This window comes from Eutrigla gurnardus, assembly GCF_963514095.1.
Source record: "Eutrigla gurnardus genome assembly, chromosome: 9".
NCBI classification, from domain to species: domain Eukaryota; kingdom Metazoa; phylum Chordata; class Actinopteri; order Perciformes; family Triglidae; genus Eutrigla; species Eutrigla gurnardus.
Genome location: NC_139923.1, coordinates 29,354,732 through 29,377,740, shown reverse-complemented (window position 1 = coordinate 29,377,740; position 23,009 = coordinate 29,354,732). Strand labels below are relative to the sequence as shown.

The 23,009-nt window shown below is 48.8% G+C and overlaps 2 protein-coding genes across 4 annotated transcripts; one reads left to right on the top strand and one right to left on the bottom strand.

The window, feature by feature from the left end:
- Positions 1-6,806: 6,806 nt before the first annotated feature.
- Positions 6,807-16,156, bottom strand: cotl1 (coactosin-like F-actin binding protein 1). Its single transcript, XM_084017125.1, has 4 exons — positions 15,712-16,156; positions 14,846-14,928; positions 7,383-7,540; positions 6,807-6,965 (listed from the first exon to the last, which is right to left on the bottom strand). The coding sequence occupies exons 1-4, from the start codon at positions 15,786-15,788 to the stop codon at positions 6,855-6,857; spliced, it is 429 nt and encodes a 142-aa protein (XP_083873251.1). The 5' UTR covers positions 15,789-16,156; the 3' UTR covers positions 6,807-6,854.
- Positions 16,157-17,593: 1,437 nt separating this feature from the next.
- klhl36 (kelch-like family member 36) lies at positions 17,594-22,898 on the top strand. Of its 3 annotated transcripts, none has more exons than XR_014597692.1 (10): positions 17,594-17,708; positions 18,765-18,843; positions 18,949-19,143; positions 19,274-19,396; positions 20,160-20,381; positions 20,459-20,764; positions 20,843-21,070; positions 21,578-21,735; positions 21,815-22,653; positions 22,803-22,898. XR_014597692.1 is itself a non-coding variant. In XM_084017091.1 (9 exons), the coding sequence occupies exons 2-9, from the start codon at positions 18,790-18,792 to the stop codon at positions 22,374-22,376; spliced, it is 1,848 nt and encodes a 615-aa protein (XP_083873217.1). In that variant the 5' UTR covers positions 17,594-17,708; positions 18,765-18,789; the 3' UTR covers positions 22,377-22,737. The 3 variants fall into 3 exon arrangements, 1 of the variants encoding a protein (XP_083873217.1); XR_014597693.1 differs by having other exon boundaries at positions 21,815-22,683; positions 22,767-22,826; XM_084017091.1 differs by lacking the exon at positions 22,803-22,898 and having other exon boundaries at positions 21,815-22,737.
- Positions 22,899-23,009: the final 111 nt, after the last annotated feature.

Genomic DNA, 23,009 nt, shown 5'->3' with positions numbered 1-23,009 from the left:
TTCGTCAGCTCTGATACGAGTACACTGGACCAGGACCAGGACCAGGACCAGGACCAGGACCAGGACCAGGACCACATCACTGCTCTCAGTAACTCTACATAAAACAACTACAAAGAGACACAAGACAACCAAATTGTCTCAGGAGCTGCCCGTCTCACTGCCTGTCTCACTGCCCGTCTCACTGCCTGTCTCACTGCCCGTCTCACTGCCCGTCTCACTGCCTGTCTCACTGCCTGTCTCACTGCCCGTCTCACTGCCTGTCTCACTGCCCGTCTCACTGCCTGTCTCACTGCCCGTCTCACTGCCCGTCTCACTGCCTGTCTCACTGCCCGTCTCACTGCCTGTCTCACTGCCCGTCTCACTGCCCGTCTCACTGCCTGTCTCACTGCCTGTCTCACTGCCCATCTCACTGCCTGTCTCACTGCCTGTCTCACTGCCCGTCTCACTGCCTGTCTCACTGCCTGTCTCACTGCCTGTCTCACTGCCTGTCTCACTGCCCGTCTCACTGCCTGTCTCACTGCCTGTCTCACTGCCTGTCTCACTGCCTGTCTCACTGCCCGTCTCACTGCCTGTCTCACTGCCTGTCTCACTGCCCGTCTCACTGCCTGTCTCACTGCCCGTCTCACTGCCTGTCTGCTGTTGGAGGATAACGTTGCTGAGAGTAATCACATGGACATGAAATTGACTTGCGTTCTCATAAAAGGCGCTCGTGTGCGTCCCGTTGGGGTTTTGGCGTCGTGAATCAGACGATTATTGCGTCCTGTTGAAGCCGCTGCAGAGTCCAGAGATGTTACAGAAACATGGAGACATTCAGAGACATTTAGATGCAGCCGCCGTCGCCATAAAGCGGCCGACCTTTCACCGTGACCTCATGGCGGTTTACTGGGCGTCACTGATCCGTGCAGAGTTATAGTTTAATTACAGGCGAGGGTTTAGTAACTGGAGTGAACGAGGAAGGAAGAAAAAGGGGTCAGAGGTCAGAGTGATGTAAGATGTTGTTGGCCTGGCTGCGACGGACAAAAGGAAACGGAGATGGGCGGAGACGTGTTGCCTTCAGGTGCGACGCGGAGAAGAGGGCGAGAGACTGACATGTGGCCCAGATACCTGATATGAAATCACATGATGCATGAAGTAAAATATGTCAAACAGTTCAGCATCCAACTGTTTACTTTCCAGATCAAATATTCATGTGCTGTTAGTTTACTGTCCAAACATTAGTTATTATTATATATTTAGGAGTTGTTGTTGAGTGGAAACAGACTCCAGTTCTCTGAATCAGGAAAAAAGCATCATGAACGAAGTCTCGGAGGAGGAAAGTGATTTTTCTCCTCGCTCCAGATTCGTCAGCCGTCTTTGAAACAGGAAGTGAGCGGCACAACTTCCTCCCGCTCGGCTGCAGATAAGACGTCTTTGTTTCAGTTTGATTATATTTAACGCCAACGTTAAATTCAGTCCTTCACACTCAGGCGTGACCTCCGACCCCTCCGACCACCTCAAACATACAGCAGTCACATTCACACCAGCTGGGTTAATCCGTTCTGCCACCTGAGCCACAGTCGCCTGATGACCTCATCGGACGGCGAGAGGAGGGGGGCTAACCATCGTCTTCATCGTGATCATGGGTGGGATAATGAAAAACCAACTGACATCCCGGGAACAGACGGCCGTCTGTGGTGAGTGTAAAGCTGTCGGCGTTCAGTAAACAGACGCTCGTTTGAGGATGAAGTGGCCTCTGGGCTCGTTAGCGGCTAACAATGGCCACTCTGTGCCAAACGCTGCAGCGCTCTGAAGAGTGACCCATTCACACTCACATTCCCTCACTGGCTTCCCTATTCACACGGCCCGAAAAGGAGCCCCGCCCCCCTCCGCTCAGTCGCCCAGAATCTCCATATCCATGCCCCCCCCCCCAACCCTCTCTCTTGTTTTTGTGTTTACTTATAGAGTATTTGTATCTTATTGTGTATTTTGTTGTATCAACTTGTTTTGACTACAGATGGAAGTTAGTTTTTTACTAATCTGGTGCACGCATCTTTTTATTTTCTGAATAATCAATGTAATGTATGTATTTATATATATAAAAACTAGAATTTACGGACTTAAAATGCTTAATAAGCTTCATACTATGACGTGCCTTTAAACTTAAACTTCAGTCTTCAGTCAAGGAAACACATGGCTGCTGCTACAAATGAGGTCGTTTTGCAACCAGTGAAGGAAGTGACCATATTTAGACCGTGGAGGAGCGACGGGTGGATCTGATGAACACAAGTGGCAGACCAGAAAGCAGGGGATGCTTTAGGGGGCAGGGCTTACCTGCTGATTGACAGGTCTCTATTCGCTACCAATGCTAGTTAGCTACTAAGATGACTTTAACACTTAGCTGTAAAGTTGAACCTTGAATTATAGAAGCTAACTTTGTTAGCAGCTTCACACCAGAATCCACATGGATCCAGATCCAGTAAGGGTGCCACTCGGGTTCATCAGATCCACCTGTCGCTCCTCCACACTCCAAATATGGTCACTTCCTTCCATTGGTTGCAAAAAAAAACCAAGATGGCAACAGAAAAAATGCTGAGCTGGAGGCTTCAAAAGCAACGGGTGACGTCACCATGACAACGTCCTCTTCCCTTATATGGCCTGTGGTCTAAAACCACAAACAACATCCTCATCACACAAACATGTGGAGACGATGGGCGGCTGCAAGACAATTCTTGCCTTTCTGTCTCTGTCTCTGTCACACACACACACACACACACACACACGCGTATACACACACACACACACATATACACACACACACACACACACATATACACACACACATATATACACACACACACACACACATATATATATATACACACACACACACACACATACACACACACGCGTATACACACACACACACACATATACACACACACACACATTTACACACACACATATATACACACACACACACACACATATATACACACACACACACACACACACACGCGTATATACACACACACATATACACACACACACACATATATATATATACACACACACACACACAACACATGACTTGTGGGCTGTAAAATATGCTGTTGTGTTGAGGAATGCAGCAAGGATCTGAGGATCAGGAACTGATGTGACGGTCCTTGTTTAGACCTCCTACAGGTCTCTCTCTCTCTCTCTGTCTGTCTCACTCACTCAGTGTATCTGTCTCTCTCTCTCTACCCGTCTCTCTCTCTGTCCATCACACACAAACACACTTACCCGTGTTTCCTGAATGTGCTTCCAAACCGGAGTAACTCATGACATGTTCTGCACCGGTTTAACAATAAATGGCAAAAAATCTAAACTTCTTTCATATTTTTATATCTTCTTCTTCCTGGAAAAAAGAATGAGAAGCTTCTATCAGCAGCTGATTCTTACACAACCACACACACACACAGCTGGGGATCAGCTGACCTCTTATTGAAAGGTCAACGCCAGGAGATGGACGGAGCACGTTAAGCCTCTTTATTGGGACTCAGTGTCTGATCGTCTCCGATTGTCTCGGTCCCCTGTGGACACACCGGCTTCAGTCCTCAGGGGGACCACATTAACCCTCGTGGACCCGTGTTTCTGCCTGTGAAAGCGGGCAGCTGATCGTTTGCAGCCTAGTCGCCACGGACATCTGTGTGGACAGTTAGAAACATTTACGTTCATGTATCTTGAGGTCAGAGGTCAAGGAAACCCTTTGAAAATCACCATGCCAGTTTGTTTACTGATCTAACTTAGTCTCAATGGATCCTGATGATCCAACTAATCACTCACCGGCGACCTTTGAGATGACCTTTGAGATGATGACGCTTAATAACATTTACATTTAGCAGACGCTTAATAAGTCACGTGTATATGTAAATAGTTCAGCTACGCCGAAGAGACGGGACAGACTCGTCTGCTGGGACACCTTCAGGGTCAGACGGAGGACGGATGCTGGACTGGGTCTCTAGACTAGAAGACGTTTTGTCCTCCTCGCTGGCTGCTGACTGGCTGAGCATGTGGATTACAGCGGTGACCATGGAAACCGTGGGGAGTCCTCTAGCTCCCGGAGACGGTTGCCGTGTGGACCTCGTGTTCCCATGACCTCATCGTAGGTCCGTCTGAAGAAATGAGGCTGTTACACAAACACGTTCTTCATGGAGACACAGAGACAAAGCAGGTTTTGGAAAAAAACATCAATTCTTTATTTTGAAATGACCTTGTCCAACTCAGTTCCTTTTTTTTTCTTCTTTTTGTACATTATGTTTTTTTGAAAATCTCTGCCAATGACCAAGATAACAATGCCTTTAAAAATAAACAAAACAAGTAAAAACTCTCAGAGAAAATAAAATTAATCTCAAAATCAAATAAAAGTAATCACAGGATTATTTTTTTCATTGGTGGGGGGGGGGGGCCGAGGGCTTAAACCAAAATAAAAACAAAGAGATGCTACAACCAGGAAATGGCTCCTCCCGGGTCCAGATGATGACACCAGGCCCACGTCGTCATGAGCCATGTGCAAATCAAAGTCCCGCCCCCTTGTGTGAGAGGACGACAGCCAATCACAGTGTAGTGTTCACAAAGCTCCCACGATGCCCCTCCCTCTCTGTGAGGCTAAGGCAGTCGAACACAGTAGGGTACAGTAGATACCTTTAAGTGGTAGACTGTGAGATGAGACGCCAGAGGAAAAGATCTCCGTTTGTTTGGGGAAACATTCAATATATTAGTTGGACTTCTAGTTAAATCCACCGGCAGGAAGGAGAGTTCACTCAGAACGCCAAGTTCAGATCCTTTTATGTTAGAATATGTTAATTTATTACCCTCATGTAGACGACGAACATGGGTCACGCTTTGTTAGTCTGTCTGCAAGACCACAAGATAACTACTGTTAAAACGCTGGTTTTCTGAATGGAGTCTGGTTGATGGTGCTAGGCTACGCTAACATTGTAGCTGCTCCATCAACACTCCAAATAAGGTCATCTAGACATAAATACAGCAGAGACCTTGTTGTTTGGACCACAGACAGTCTCTGGTTCCTCCACATAGTCTGGTCTGGTCTGGTCTCTGGACTAATGTGGTCTACTATCTAGACCTCTGGGGGACCACAGACCGTTTTAGGGACTCGACTTGCTTTGCGTTTGTTGTGAACTCTGCCTTCTCTTCTACCTTCCATCGTGAGAACATAAACGGGACGTCAACATGACCACGCCCTCATTAAGACTCGTGATGTCAGAGCACCGGCATGATGAAGGTCCGTCTCCGGACAGGAATTGATGAGTCGGAATGACGGAGATCTTTTCCTCCTGGAGGTACAGTGTTTCATGACTAAGAGCATGCTCTTGGGTGTTTCCTTTCAGGATGACACACCCGTCCTCGTCATGGTTACGCCATGATCGGCGTGTGCCATGTTGAAGCGAAACCTTTCCCGCCGCCATCGTCGTTGCGCGAGATCCGAAGCCTTAGCCTTGGATGGCCGGCTTCCGTCCGGCTGAGATGAGATGTTGGTGCACAGTAGAGGGGGGGGCAACGCGTCGGTTTGGCCCGTTTAAAAAGGAAGTTCACGTGCAGGACCATTTCTAGGGAACGTTTAGTCCTTTTCCCTGTTTCTTTGTGCTAAGCTAAGCTAAGGTAAGCTAAGCCGTTTACCATCAAGACGAGGAAGTCGTATCGATCTTCGGGGCGTTTACACATTGGGGGCAATTTATTCACACATATTTTAGAGCTATTGTTTTTGTCATGAACCCTCTCAGAATGCGATTATTACTAAATTACGTTGGGGAGGGGGCATTTTGAACGTTGCCATCATGGATTTTAAGCAACGAGTGTAGGAAGTGACCATATTTTGAGTGTGGAGGAGCGACGGGTGGATCTGAGGAACACAAGTGGCAGAGCAGCACCCTTATTGGATCTGGATCCATGTGGATTCTGAAGCTGCTAACAAAGTTAGCTTCTATAATTTAAGGTCAACTTTACAGCTAAGTGTTAAAGTCATCTTAATAGCTAACTAGCATTGGTAGCGTGGTAGTTACCTGTCGATCGGCAGGTAAGCCCCGCCCCCTAAAGCATCCCCTGCTTTCTGGTCTGTTGGACTCTAAATGGACCCGTCAATCAGCAGGTAAGCCCCCCATTTTCTCATAGACTTCTATACAACCAGAGAGGAGGCGCCCCCTGGTGGCCAGCAGAGACAATGCGGCCTAAAGGCACTTCAGCGTCGGCTTCACTGTTCAGAACTGGAGGTCTCCGCCTGATCCGAACCAAGATGGAAAAACGTTCAAACACAGCCAGACCAGATCCACTCCTCCTGGTCTTCCCTTTCACAATAAGACTTGGAATATTTGCAGGGGAGTATTTCACATTTTACTATTAATTGGTCACGCCCCCAGTGTGTAAAGGCCTCAACGAGGATTATTTATTTTATTTTTTAAGAAGGACCTGCAGGTTTAGGTGTCTTTATGTGACTTTGAAGGTCTCGTGAGTTGTCGGGGGAGAATTTGGCCTCAGATGTGGATTTATGTTTTTAGTCTTCCAGAAGATGCAAGCGAGCCTGTGGTTGTTCTGATGGTAGCTGTTAAATTAGTGCGAGCTGCTGTTTCGTGATGACACAGCAGTTTGGTTGAAGATGGTGTTTTGTGATGACTCAGCAGTTTGGTTGAAGACGGTTTCTACAATCTGCTCCTCTGATTTGTGCGTTCGTCGGGCGCCGTCTCTCTCCATCCCACCTCGCCTTCTCCCCAAGAGGTCGCGGCCCCACCTCTAACCCGTCCCCCCCTCCCCCCCTACCCCTCCCCCTCCCCGACCACACCCCCCCTCCCAGACCCCTTCCAGTGGATCATGGCACTTCTCTACTCGGCCTGAGCATCGTAGTTGGCCCCGCCGGCCTTCTTCAGCTCTGTGCGGATGTTGTCGGCGTCCAGTTCCTTCGGGTCGCTGAACATGAACTCCTTGGCGAAGTTCTGCGGAAACACGGAAACAGAAGATTCATTGATCTGCAGGACGGGAACAACCCCAGCTAACGGGGAGGTTTGGTACGGAAAAGCAAAGCGATGCTTTAAAAACGCTTTGAGGGATTTTTACAAAATGGCATGGGAACTGTGGCATTCTGCTACTGATTGTGATCAAACGGGTCACGCGGCTCCTTTAAGCAGCGATGATGTCATAAACTCATCAACGTTTCAACGTTTGTCCTCGTAGATATGGAGAGGATCAATCAGTTATATTACCCGTTATAGATCTATATATATCTGATACTGCCGGATTCTCACGGCAACATCTTCGTTCACACTATAATAAATCAAACCTAGTTGGCAGCGAGTAATAATGATAACCATTATTACCACGAACAGCAGCACAGTGAAGATATGAACTCTGACCTGCACGATCTCTTTGACCAGCGCCTTGTCGATGCTGATCTTGGCGCGCTGCAGACCGCCGATCTTCTCGCCGATCCAGGTGATCAGGATGAACTTGGCTCGTTTGCTCATCGTGTCTCCCATCGTGATCCGGACGAAGGCGAAGAGACGGGCGTCATCTGAGGGAGACACGGGGAGACGGGTTCAGGTGAGGCATGAATCCTGAACCAGGACCCAGAGACTGTCTGTGGTCTCCAGAGGTCTAGATAGTAGCTCACATTAGTCTAGAGACCAGACCAGACTATGTGGTCGAACCAGAGACTGTCTGTGGTCCAAACAACAAGGTCTCTGCTGTATTTATGTCTAGATGACCTTATATGGAGTGTTGATGGAGCAGCTACAATGTTAGCGTAGCCTAGCACCATCAACCAGACTCCATTCAGAAAACCAGCGTTTTAACAGGAGTTATCTTGTGGTCTTGCAGACAGACCTAACAAAGCATGACTCAGCACTTTTTATTATTTATTTATTTTTAGCATTCAGCGTGTGTGTGTGCGTGCGTGCGTGCATGCGTGCGCGTGTGTGTGTGCGTGCGTGCGTGTGTGTGTGCGTGCGTGCGTGCGCGTGTGTGTGTGTGTGTGTGTGTGCGTGCGTGCGTGTGTGCGTGTGTGTGTGCGTGTACTGAGGAAATATTCAGGTCAACAGACTAACTGAGTGGAATCTTTTGTGAGCTGTGTGTTTGTGTCCAGCAGCTCGTCTCTCAGTGATGCTGAACGTCAGCAACGCTGAAGAGAAAACTCTCTGACGGTCTTTGGTCTAAATCCTGAAACGTTGGACCCCGAACAAGAAGACCTGGACCCACAGTTTGGACCCACTCTGTTAACCCGTCTGTGCTGTTAGACTGACATCACTCTCTAAAAAATAATTCATCAATACATCGGCCCACAAACACTGTCGTGTTCTTCCTACAAGGAGGACTCTGGTGGTTCAGGACTCTGGTGGTTCAGGACTCTGGGGGTTCAGGACTCTGGGGGGTTCAGTAAATGTTCTGTGATGGTTAGTGAGGTGCTGACAGACCAAACGCTCGCCACTCGCTTCCAGAAACACTAATTCTATTCATAGAACATCCCAGAATCATGCTTCTGGTCCTGGTTTGGTGGACCGGCTGGGACTCCAGGAGCAGGACCAGAAACACCAGTGATCGTTAATATGTACCTGTGACAGTACAGTAGTCTACTTTACTGTTAATATTTAATATTATATTGTTTGTCCGGTCAGATTGCTGTGTTCAGGTCTGCTGAAGGGAGTCGGTCTAACAGGGAACCGGTCCAGGTTTCAGAACCACCTCAGAGCTCGCCTGAGCCCCGAGGTTCAGCCTCCAAGACGAGATAACAATCACTTATTCATGATTTTAAGATCATAGAATGTTGGAGTCTTAAGGAGGAAACTGATCCGAGGTCAGCTCCGTTGACTGAAGGCTGTTTACGGTGACCTGCGTTATCTTTATGTTCCTGCTGATGCAGCTGATTGAGACTTTGTTGGCTACTGACCTCAGATCAGCCCGCTACACATGAACCGGGCCGGCTGCTATCAGGAGTCTTATCAACACGGCCACAAAGGACGCCGCTACCTTCAGGAACCATGACTTCTGGGAATATTTACTTTCATTCCCTTCCTTACTGATTCAACACGGTCAATGTGAATATACCAGAGAGGAACAAACGCATACCCTCACCGGACCCCCCACACCTCACTCTGGTTTCCTGATTCGTCTTCCCTTCTAAGCCATGCTGACACTGCACCCCCCACCCCACCCCCCCATGCTGCAGAGAGAACTGCAACAAACCTACAACAATTAAGGGGTGAATTTGGCAAGATACTGAACTCTAGAAGGGCCGGGAAGAAACACCTCTAGTCTCTATCTAACACGGTGACATATTTACACTAAACACCTCTAGTCTCTATCTAACACGGTGACATATTTACACTAAACACCTCTAGTCTCTATCTAACACGGTGACATATTTACACTAAACACCTCTAGTCTCTATCTAACACGGTGACATATTTACACTAAACACCTCTAGTCTCTATCTAACACGGTGACATATTTACACTAAACACCTCTAGTCTCCATCTAACACGGTGACATATTTACACTAAACACCTCTAGAGTCTCCATCTAACACGGTGACATATTTACACTAAACACCTCTAGTCTCTATCTAACACGGTGACATATTTACACTAAACACCTCTAGAGTCTCCATCTAACACGGTGACATATTTACACTAAACACCTCTAGAGTCTCCATCTAACACGGTGACATATTTACACTAAACACCTCTAGAGTCTCTATCTAACACGGTGACATATTTACACTAAACACCTCTAGAGTCTCCATCTAACACGGTGACATATTTACACTAAACACCTCTAGAGTCTATCTAACACGGTGACATATTTACACTAAACACCTCTAGTCTCTATCTAACACGGTGACATATTTACACTAAACACCTCTAGAGTCTCTATCTAACACGGTGACATATTTACACTAAACACCTCTAGAGTCTCCATCTAACACGGTGACATATTTACACTAAACACCTCTAGAGTCTATCTAACACGGTGACATATTTACACTAAACACCTCTAGTCTCTATCTAACTCAGTGACGTATTTACACTAAACACCTCTAGTCTCTAACTAACACGGTGACGTATTTACACTAAACACCTCTAGAGTCTCCATCTAACACGGTGACGTATTTACACTAAACACCTCTAGTCTCCATCTAACACGGTGACGTATTTAAACTAAACACCTCTAGAGTCTCCATCTAACACGGTGACATATTTACACTAAACACCTCTAGTCTCTATCTAACACGGTGACATATTTACACTAAACACCTCTAGTCTCTATCTAACACGGTGACATATTTACACTAAACACCTCTAGTCTCCATCTAACACGGTGACGTATTTACACTAAACACCTCTAGTCTCTATCTAACACGGTGACATATTTACACTAAACACCTCTAGAGTCTCCATCTAACACGGTGACATATTTACACTAAACACCTCTAGTCTCTATCTAACACGGTGACATATTTACACTAAACACCTCTAGTCTCTATCTAACACGGTGACATATTTACACTAAACACCTCTAGTCTCCATCTAACACGGTGACGTATTTACACTAAACACCTCTAGTCTCTATCTAACACGGTGACATATTTACACTAAACACCTCTAGAGTCTCCATCTAACACGGTGACATATTTACACTAAACACCTCTAGTCTCTATCTAACACGGTGACATATTTACACTAAACACCTCTAGTCTCTATCTAACACGGTGACATATTTACACTAAACACCTCTAGAGTCTCTATCTAACACGGTGACATATTTACACTAAACACCTCTAGAGTCTCCATCTAACACGGTGACGTATTTACACTAAACACCTCTAGAGTCTCCATCTAACACGGTGACGTATTTACACTAAACACCTCTAGAGTCTCCATCTAACACGGTGACGTATTTACACTAAACACCTCTAGTCTCTATCTAACACGGTGACGTATTTACACTAAACACCTCTAGAGTCTCTATCTAACACGGTGACGTATTTACACTAAACACCTCTAGTCTCCATCTAACACGGTGACGTATTTACACTAAACACCTCTAGTCTCCATCTAACACGGTGACGTATTTACACTAAACACCTCTAGAGTCTCCATCTAACACGGTGATTCACACATTTTTATATAAAAAAATGTATTTGTATTTTATTGGCATATCTTGTTAAACAGGTGAACAATATGAGGCAGATGAGATCTAAAAGGGTTATAAAGGCATTTCTTATTTCAGCTCGATGGGGAGAAATGAGAAGCAGCTTAGTAAACACCAAAAATGACTAATTCCTGACAGACTAAATAAGTTACTGAATGTTTCTACTCTTGGTCAGCAGAAAATCAAATGTGCTTTAGGTTTGGGACGTGGCCCGGCCTGCATGTAGCTTCTCTGATCTTGCATTGAGCCAGAAGTCCTTCTACTCCCTGCTGCTGAATAACTCAGAGATCAATATTCTGAGGTGGCCCTCCTCTTCAGGCTGCTTCGGCTCCTCCCACGCTCACAACTTCACTGCTAAATAAGGACAACGGGCCCACAGACAGGAAGGGTTTTCTGCGGGTGTCGTCTCTGAACAGGAACCAATGAGCAAAATGCACCACGGAGATGTTGTAAAAGCTGGTGATGAATTAGTTATTGCAACATCGGAATGTGAGCTCTGAAACATCAGGAAGCAGAGAGAGGAACGAGCCCCGAAGGCAGACTCCAGCAGCAGCAGCCACACCCAGCAGACCTCACCTCTCCGTACCCGGCAGACCTCCCCTCTCTGTACCCGGCAGACCTCACCTCTCTGTACCCAGCAGACCTCACCTGTCTGTACCCGGCAGACCTCACCTCTCCGTACCCGGCAGACCTCACCTCTCTGTACCCGGCAGAGCTCACCTCTCTGTACCCGGCAGACCTCACCTGTCTGTACCCGGCAGACCTCACCTCTCTGTACCCGGCAGACCTCACCTCTCTGTACCCGGCAGACCTCACCTGTCTGTACCCGGCAGACCTCCCCTCTCCGTACCCGGCAGACCTCACCTGTCTGTACCCGGCAGACCTCACCTGTCTGTACCCAGCAGACCTCACCTCTCTGTACCCGGCAGACCTCACCTGTCTGTACCCGGCAGACCTCACCTGTCTGTACCCGGCAGACCTCACCTGTCTGTACCCGGCAGACCTCACCTGTCTGTACCCAGCAGACCTCACCTCTCTGTACCCGGCAGACCTCACCTGTCTGTACCCGGCAGACCTCACCTCTCTGTACCCGGCAGACCTCACCTGTCTGTACCCGGCAGACCTCACCTCTATGTACCCGGCAGACCTCACCTGTCTGTACCCAGCAGACCTCACCTGTCTGTACCCGGCAGACCTCACCTCTATGTACCCGGCAGACCTCACCTGTCTGTACCCAGCAGACCTCACCTCTCCGTACCCGGCAGACCTCACCTGTCTGTACCCGGCAGACCTCACCTCTCTGTACCCGGCAGACCTCACCTCTCTGTACCCGGCAGACCTCACCTGTCTGTACCCGGCAGACCTCCCCTCTCCGTACCCGGCAGACCTCACCTGTCTGTACCCGGCAGACCTCACCTGTCTGTACCCAGCAGACCTCACCTCTCTGTACCCGGCAGACCTCACCTGTCTGTACCCGGCAGACCTCACCTGTCTGTACCCGGCAGACCTCACCTGTCTGTACCCGGCAGACCTCACCTGTCTGTACCCAGCAGACCTCACCTCTCTGTACCCGGCAGACCTCACCTGTCTGTACCCGGCAGACCTCACCTCTCTGTACCCGGCAGACCTCACCTGTCTGTACCCGGCAGACCTCACCTCTATGTACCCGGCAGACCTCACCTGTCTGTACCCAGCAGACCTCACCTGTCTGTACCCGGCAGACCTCACCTCTATGTACCCGGCAGACCTCACCTGTCTGTACCCAGCAGACCTCACCTCTCCGTACCCGGCAGACCTCACCTGTCTGTACCCGGCAGACCTCACCTCTATGTACCCGGCAGACCTCCCCTCTCTGTACCCGGCAGACCTCCCCTCTCTGTACCCGGCAGACCTCACCTCTCTGTACCCGGCAGACCGCACCTCTCTGTACCCGGCAGACCTCACCTCTATGTACCCGGCAGACCTCCCCTCTCTGTACCCGGCAGACCTCACCTGTCTGTACCCGGCAGACCTCACCTCTATGTACCCGGCAGACCTCCCCTCTCTGTACCCGGCAGACCTCCCCTCTCTGTACCCGGCAGACCTCACCTCTCTGTACCCGGCAGACCTCACCTCTCTGTACCCGGCAGACCTCACCTCAGCCCGAGGCTGCTGTGAAAACCAAAAATAAATTTAGACAGGATGAAAGCGTGCATGTAACCATGGTAACTCAGTGTCACGCCTGCATGTGTGTGCACGTGTAAGCGGAAGAGACAATGCCTGAGATTAATCTGATCGGCATGAGAAAGAGTTACAAGATTACAGATTAGTGTCTCACTTTCACCCTGATGGTCTGAATAACTGATCAATAACTGTGTGACGTTATCACTTATGTGTTTGTCTGCGTGAAAGGATTTATTGTTTTTTTCCCCTTCTGGTTTTAAATTTGATTTATTTGCAAACAGAACTGATCGGACTGAAAAGCTGTAGAGCGTCTATAAGAGGTGGTCGTTGTCATGGTGACGTCACTCGTTGCTTTGTGAACTATGGTTTGGCATTTTGGAGCCAGTGAAAGGAACTGACCAAATTTGGTCTGTGGAGGAGCGACGGGTGGATCTGATGAACACAAAGTGGCAGAGCCGCACCCTTACTGGATCTGGATCCATGTGGATTCTGGTGTGAAGCTGCTAACAAAGTTAGCTTCTATAATTCAAGGTTCAACTTCACAGCTAAGTGTTAAAGTCATCTTAGTAGCTAACTAGCATTGGTAGCGACCTGTCAATCAGCAGGTAAGCCCTGCCCCCTAAAGCATCCCCTGCTTTCTGGTCTGGTGGACTCTAAATGGACCATAATGTACTAAATGAACATCATGCTGGATTGAAGAAGACTTGAAACTAGAGATTGAGACCATAAACTCATGTTTACAATGTTTACTGAGATAATACATCAAGAGAGAAGTAGGACCATTTTCTCATAGACTTCTATACAACCAGAGAGGACTCGCCCCCTGGTGGCCAGCAGAGAGAAGTAGGACCATTTTCTCATAGACTTCTATACAACCAGAGAGGAGTCGCCCCCTGGTGGCCAGCAGAGAGAAGTAGGACCATTTTCTCATAGACTTTTATACAACCAGAGAGGAGTCGCCCCCTGGTGGCCAGCAGAGAGAAGTAGGACCATTTTCTCATAGACTTCTATACAACCAGAGAGGAGTCGCCCCCTGGTGGCCAGCGGAGAGAAGTAGGACCATTTTCTCATAGACTTCTATACAACCAGAGAGGAGTCGCCCCCTGGTGGCCAGCGGAGAGAAGTAGGACCATTTTCTCATAGACTTCTATACAACCAGAGAGGAGTCGCCCCCTGGTGGCCAGCAGGGAGAATGCAGCTTTAAGGACCTTCAGCTTTGGAAGCAACAGGTGAAAAATCAAACTGTTTGAGAAGTAGGTGTCAGGGTGTAACAAAAAGGAGTGACCTTTACTGTTTCACCTTGTAAGAATAAATAAATAATCACGTAGAGGATATTGTAGCAGAGATTATGTAACGCATACAGTGGTTAAGTGCTTTGACTGTAGTTAGGCTGCAGGGCTGAAGGCCAATGGGTGGCAGAGCACAGAGTCTTAAGAGATTAGTGTCCTGCCAAGTGAAGCTGTGCAGCATGCTAACACACACGCACGTGCTCGACGTGTTTCTTTACCTGTGCACATCCTCTTGAAGTCCTCGTAGTCCGTCCCTTGGCCCGCAGGCAGGATCATGGTGCCCTCATATTTGAACACGGCCCTGCGGGGAGGACACACACACCAAACATCACCTGCGTTAACGCAATCATCTGTCTGCCATACAACAATGTGCTTTTATATGCGCGCACACATCGGGGACGCAGAGCGCCAAAAGATGCGGGCGTGCACGGATGGGAGCATGTGAAGGGGTGTCACCACGTCAACGTTATGTCTCTGAATACAGGACAAAGGAAATTACTTCTGCCCCGCCGGCCCGACAACCGTGCAGTGTGCGCGTGCGTGTGTGTATGTGTGAGAGAGAGACCGTTAAATAGCCAGAATCCGGATCAGCTAGATCGGATCAGCTCGGACTGAGGGACGCCGCATGAAGGCCAGCATTGCAGCGGAATCAGGCTTCGCATCCAGCATGAAACAAATCCCGTTTGGGCGTGAATGTGGAGTCCGCAGGTGGAACCGCGTTCAAATATCCAGCATTTAAAACGCGACTACATGCAAACATATTCACGCGACACACATTTTTATTTATTTATTTTATTTTTCATATCTGTATGAATAAACCTTCAATTCGGCGTGTGTCTGGGCAAACAAACCGTTCTTCATTTAAATGAAATGTGGAGTTTTCCCACCGAGAAGAGGCGCAGTGGGCGGTAACAGGGCATGAGAAATAACATTTAACACACGAGATTCAAACTAATCAGACACGATTCATTGATCACATGGTTGCCGAAGTAAAGATTGATTGATTATGTGTGATTTTCTTTTAAAAAAAACAACAACAAAAAACACATTAATCAGGTTCGTTAACGGGGATCCGCACACTCACCAGTTGGTGTCCGTGTTATCGTCTCTCACTTGGTTGTAAGCCTCTCTGCAAGCCTCTTTATCGATCTGGGTTGCCATTTTATTGTTTCCCGAGAAAAAGACGTCAAAATTAAAACAGTCTTAGTCCGCGGCGTCGAGTCGGTCCGGAACCGGGGAGGGGACGGGGATGCTAGCTAGCAGCTACACGGTAATACAGCAGCGGTGGATGCTACACATCAGAGGACTGATGACGCTCTACGACGGGCTTCACTCCCTCAAAAAAAAAAAAGAAATCACGAGCGCGGCACCGGAACAGTGGAGCCGGATGTAACGGAGCGGACGGCGGCGGGTCTCGGTGGTTCCGGTTCGGGTCTTGAGGGCGGCGGTGAGGTTCGTCGCTCCGGGTTTGCTAGCAGAGAAGAGAAGAAGACCACCAGGACGCTGCGGGTTCACCTACTTCTCCCTGTGTGAGCGGCTCGCGCGACGAGAGCCTACGTCGTCAAGGCAACCGCGACACACGGCTGCGTGTTCCGGCGGAGACTTTCAAAATAAAAGAGCGATTGAAAGCGCTTCACCGAGGCGGGACAAAATACAATAATAGCAAAGACTAGGGGGTAAACACCGAGTATAACAACAAAACAACAAAACATAACAACAAAAACAAATAAAAAAGTGTCCAAATAACATTTACATTTAGAGCATTTTTTAAGCCAGCGATTGAAAAATACTTGACTCATTTTTTCACTGAGGTCGTTGTATTTTAAAGGCCAACCAATCAACTTCCGGTTTTACTTTTGTGTAACTTGCCTGTGGAGATGTTTAAATCCACAGAATGTGTGTCAATAGTTATATTTGTCATTTTAAACCCCTCTACTAGGTTGACTATATTCTGAAGAGTGTAGACATAAAATCACAGACTGTATAAGACGTGGATGTTGTCATGGTGATGTCACTCATAAAGCATCCCCTGCTTTCTCGTCTGGTGGACTCTAAATGGACCTGTCAATCAGCAGTTAAGCCCCGCCCCCTAAAGCATCCCCTGCTTTCTGGTCTATTGGACTCTAAATGGACAATAAATTCATGTTTACAATGTTTACTGAGATAATACATCAAGAGAGAAGTAGGACCATTTTCTCATCGACTTCTATACAACCAGAGAGGAGTCGCCCCCTGGTGGCCAGCAGACAGAATGACAGTATGACTCCTGCACACTTAAATACAATACATACTATATAGAAGTACACAGTCAACCTGCGTGTGTAAACTGATGAAGGTCAGCGATGATGAGGTATCGGTCAGTACAGCAGAAGGACAGCACAGAGGTCAAAGGTTGCAGCCTCCCGAGTCCACCATCACACTCTGTTGTCTTTCACTGCACCACCGCGCCACCTGCTGGTCCAACAACAACAACAACATCCCAGCACAGAACAGGCTGTGATTGGTCCCTTCGGTACATCTTTATTTCCTGGATGATTCTTTTAAAAGCTCGCTGGTGGTAACGACAACACCGGATGTTGGCTTCAAAATAAAAGGGACAAAAAAAAGATACAGTAAACAGTTAGATTCTGAGAGGCTGCCGGCTCCTCTCATTAGATGCATTTAAACCGTTTTTTTTTTATCAACAGTGAATAAAACTAATAAATTAATTAGTGTCATTTTTTACATTTATGGAAAAAACACAGTCTGACATGCTATCATATCAGATCCATACAAATACTTTAATCAGATATGAACACAATCAAATGCTGCCTGTTTTGATGCAAACTTCTTGAACGCTGCTTTTTAGGCAGTATTTCACACTGTGTATTTTAACTACAGTGACTATATATATAGCTCTATAAACTAAACGGCAACAATACAACAAAAATCGTTTATTTTGAAAACCAAACCGGAAGTCCGATTTCTTTTTGCTGGATTCCGACAATGCTAACGTTACTCCGCTCTCTCCCGTGGCGGGAGAAATCATGTATTTAGGGATTCATCTCCGCACGAGCTGACTACGTCACGTGAGACGTTTGGGTAAGAGTTCCCGCTTTATGTCGTCGCTTGAAAAGCGGCGCGTGCTCATCGTCCCCCCTCCAAAACAAGATGCTTCTGCTGCTAATGCTAACAACACTACCGATGTAAGAATGGATGGGGGGGGGCAGTACGCGCTTTACGTCAAACTTTAACACTAAACGTTACATACATGAGGTCGTGTGACAATAGGCGCGTTTCCAATCATGCATGCGCATGCATTTGCCTCGCATAACCAGGCATTCTGGGATATAAACGTCAGAAATGCTGGTGATAACTTCCCTTTGCGACGTGTCACATGGCTTTAAAAACTCGCGGGATCTCCAGGTACCTCCCTCCACATGCTTTTCTGTGCAGATGGTCTCGGATAAGTGCGGACATAAGACACTCCCCTCAACGTTGCCCTAGTTCAGTGTTTCTCAATCCTGGTCCTGGGGACCCACTGCCCTGCATGTTTTAGATGTTTCCCTGCTCCAACACACTTGATTCAAATGAATGGGTCGTTATCAGGCTTCTGCAGAGCTTCATGATGAGCTGATCATCTGAATCAGGTGTGTTGAATCAGGGAAACATCTAACACATGCAGGGCAGTGGGTCCCCTGGACCAGGATTGAGAAACACTGCCCTAGTTGGTTAGAATTACCACGTGAGAAAATTCCTCACCTTTGCTCCTCAGCCTCCATCAACAAGGGGAGTTCCAATGCCTCGAATTCGTCCGCGACGAAGAAAGCCAGCGCCACAGGGTAGGCCATATTCTTTGTGCAAAGTCTGTGAGGTGCACCTGTGTCCGACTTGACGTGGTGGGAACTTGACGTGTTTATGACGAGTTCCGGCAGATCCTCTCAAGTCTCCAGGCATAGGAGCAAATGCATGCGATCCGAAACGCGGCTGCGAACTGCCATGGAAACGCCTGCGGCTAACTTCGCGAACGTTGAGCTGCGTCATACAGTAGATAAAAACGAATCACTGTAATGCTGCGTTCCTGTGCCTGTAAAAATACGTAATTAGATGCACACAAAAGTTGTGTAAGTAAGTAAGCTAAGTTTGTGTCTCGTTCAGGTGATGACGCCTGCATGACAGCGTCATGGACAAGCCGAGTCGAGTGTGTCGGCCGCAGCGGATCAGTGAGTCCTCCAAGGTCAGACTGGGATATTATTATTATCGTGATACCACGTCCATTCATCAGATTGTTCATCCTTTCATCATCATCTTTCACTTCAACCTGCGAGTTGCGTTGTCGCAGGTTTTCTGCTGGGGGGATCGAGCTAAGGAGGCGTTGCGGGGCCTCGACGAGCAGCGGCAGCACAACCAGTTCTGTGATGTGGTGCTGGTGGCTGACGGCCGGCGGGTCCCGGCTCACCGAGCCCTGCTGGCCGTCTCCAGCCCTTACTTCCACGCCATGTTCACCCTGGGCATGAGGGAGGAGCGCCAGGAGGAGGTGCGTACACACCTCTATTCATTCTGTGGTGTTCATCAAGGCTCTATACTAGGTCCCCTGTTGTTCACGATATACATGCTGCTGTTTGAATGTCCCACTAAACCCTGATAGAAACTCTTCCTGTCTGCAGGTGGAGCTGGTGGGGATGTCCTACGTCGGTCTGAACGCCGTCGTGGACTTCCTGTACAGCGGAGAGCTGCCATTGGATGGAGGAAACATCGACCACGTGCTGGAAGCTGCCCACCTTCTGCAGGTAACCACAGGTGCTTCCTTTTTGTGTTGAATCGTGGTTATATCGTGCATGTTTTGGTGGTGTATTGATGGTGTATTGATGGTGTATTGATGATGTATTGATGGTGTATTGGTGGTGTATTGGTGGTGTATTGATGGTGTATTGATGATGTATTGATTGTGTATTGGTGGTGTATTGATGGTGTATTGGTGGTGTATTGGTGGTGGTGTATTGATGGTGGTGTATTGATGGTGTATTGGTGGTGTATTGGTGGTGTATTGATGGTGGTGTATTGGTGGTGTATTGGTGGTGTATTGATGGTGTATTGATGGTGGTGTATTGGTGGTGTATTGGTGGTGTATTGATGGTGGTGTATTGGTGGTGTATTGGTGGTGTATTGATGGTGGTGTATTGGTGGTGTATTGATGGTGGTGTATTGGTGGTGTATTGATGATGGTGTATTGATTGTGTATTGGTGGTGTATTGGTGGTGTATTGGTGGTGGTGTATTGATGGTGGTGTATTGATGGTGGTGTATTGATGGTGTATTGGTGGTGTATTGGTGGTGTATTGATGGTGGTGTATTGGTGGTGTATTGGTGGTGTATTGGTGGTGTATTGATGGTGGTGTATTGATGGTGGTGTATTGGTGGTGTATTGATGATGGTGTATTGATTGTGTATTGATGGTGTATTGATAGTGTATTGATGGTGTATTGATAGTGTATTGATGGTGTATTGATAGTGTATTGATGGTGTACTGATGGTGTATTGATGACCGGTCCAGGTGTGGCGTGTGGTGGACTTCTGCTGCCAGTTCCTGGAGCGGGAGGTGAGCGAGGACAACTACCTGTACCTGCAGGATCTGGCTCTGCTCTACAGTCTGGAGCGCCTTGACGCCTTCATCGACCGCTTCATCCTCGCACGCTTCGCCTCGCTGTCCGTCACGCCTGACTTCCTTCACAGCACACCGCTACACAAGCTGGCGTCCTACTTGTCCAGTGGTCAGGTCAGTTATCGGCGGCGGTTCACGTTCATCACGATCAGGAGCTGCCCACCTGTAACGCCCCCTCTGTTCATGTTCAGGTTCAGCATGACGGCGAGCAGGCGCTCCTCAACGCCACCCTGCTGTGGCTCGGCGATGCCCCAGAGCGGACCACCCACGCCAGACAGCTGCTGTCGCACATCCGCTTCCCGCTGATGGCGGCGGGCGAGCTGGCGGAGCAGGCACTGCCGGCGCTGCGGGCCCTGCTGGGCGAGGAGGCCGGCTGCGAGGCGCTGGTGGAGGAAGCGCTGCTGTACCATGCCACGCCCAGTGCCCAGCCCCTCCTCCAGACGGGACGCACCACGCTGAGGGGCGGGGCCGAGCGGCTGCTGCTGATTGGAGGAGAGGTAACGAGGGCCGAGGGTCATTTTTAGAGGTCGTTTTTACATTCGTTTTACATACGCCACCTTGTTTCCTCTCTGCAGGTGTCGGAGCGCGGTGAGGAGCTGAGCGCCAACGTGTGCCGGCTGGACGGCGAGACCGGGACGTGGGCGGTGGAGACGGAGCTGCCGGCCAGGCGGAGCCACCACTGCCTGGCGGTGCTGGGGGGCTTCGTCTTCGCCGCGGGGGGCAGCTCATCCCGGGACAACGGCGGGGACCCCGCCTGTAACCTGCTGTACCGCTACGACCCCCGACACAACACGTGGACCAAGGTATCGAACCGCCGGCACTCACTTATTGAAGTCATTTATCTCTTTGAGATGAAGATTTATCCAAAATATTGATCAATTTTTCTTCTCTTATAAACAAACAAATAATACACGATAACGATAATTTCTCAAATGATCGGAAATACTCTTCAAAAGGATTGAAGCGACACACAGATTAATTTAACAAATGTAGTCATAGCAACCATTCACCTGAACTACATATACGAAATAGAAACTTTATTCATCCTGAGCTTTTTTTAAATTATGTTTTTTATAAAAACTGAAAAGCTAAAATGGGTTTATTTCAGTTCAGCCAATCAAGTGTCAAACATTAAACAACGATAGATGAATGAATGGTTGTGACGTTACCATGACAACAGCGTTGATAATGAAGAAACGCTGATGTTAAATGACTACTTCATCCCAGAGCCGTGTTTATTACACATGTGACCAACTTCCTGCCAATCAGCTGACTCTTACCCATGATGATATACCTGCTGTCGCCTCCAGGGGGCACCGATGAACGAGCGGCGGGTTGACTTCTACCTGGGCGCAGTGGGCGAGTGCCTGATCGCCGTGGGCGGGAGGAACGAGGGCGGGGCGCTGTCCTCTGTGGAGGTCTACCGACCCACCGAGGACCACTGGTCCTACGTGGCCGGCCTGCCCAGGTACCGACAGTCGTGGTCCCCTGAGGATGTATCCTCATGTATGACTTCTTTATTATAGCTGTTGATTTGGGTTTTTCAGGTGTACATACGGCCACGCCGGGACAGTCCACCGCGGCGTTGTCTACATCTCGGGAGGCCACGACTACCAGATTGGCCCGTACCGCCGCGACGTCCTGAGCTTGGAGCCGATGCGTGGGGACGGGGAGGCGTGGGCGCAGCGCCGGCCCATGTCGCTGGCCCGCGGCTGGCACTGCATGGCGTCGCTCGGGCACCTGATCTACGCCGTCGGGGGCAGCGACGACCACGAGGACACCACGGAGCGCTTCGACATCCTGCAGGTGGAGTCCTTCGACCCACGCGGCGGCGGCCAGTGGACGCGGGTGGCACCGCTGCTGCTACCCAACAGCGAGGCGGGGCTGGCGGTCTGGGCCGGGCGGGTCTACGTGCTGGGGGGCTACAGCTGGGAGGGCATGGCATTCTCCAGGGCCACGCAGGTCTACGACCCCGACAAGGGGTCCTGGTCCAGAGGGCCTGACCTGCCCAAATGCGTCGCCGGGGCCTCGGCATGTGTTTGCACTGTGAAGAGCTCACCTTCGTCTTCTTCATCTTCATCACCTTCTCCAGAGAAGAAGACGGGATGAGAGGAAGTCGTCTCAGCGAGATTTCAAACCCGCCGTTAGTCGACAGGACGGACGTGATATTTGATACTTTTCACCAGCAAAGTCTGATCAGTTGAAGCTTCAGGGGACGTTTGTGATGATGATGATGAGGACTGAACGTTATTTATAGATTATTTAAATTATTGTTTGTTATTTTCAACGTGTTCTCACAGAAATATTAGAGATGTTTTAAGATTACAGTAAAACGTTCAGGCAGCAAAACCACTTGGTTTCATTTGAGAAGGTCAACAAACACCGGGTCTGGGTTTGAGTCTGGGTTTGGGTTCAGGTCTGGGTTTGAGTCTGGGTCTGGGTTTGGGTTTGACTCTGGTTCAGGTCTTGGTCTGGGTTTGAGTCTGGGTTTGAATTCAGGTCTTGGTCTGGGTTTGAGTCTGGGTCTGGGTTCAGGTGTGGGTCTGGGTTTGAGTCTGGGTCTGGGTTCAGGTCTGAGTCTGGGTTTGAGTCTGGGTTCAGGTCTGGGTCTGGGTTTGAGTCTGGGTCTGGGTTCAGGTGTGGGTCTGGATCTGGGTTTGAGTCTGGGTCTGGGTCTGGGTTTGGGTTGGGGTTTGGGTCACTGGTGTTTATGTGAGCTTCCCCTGTTGGCCAAACTCAACT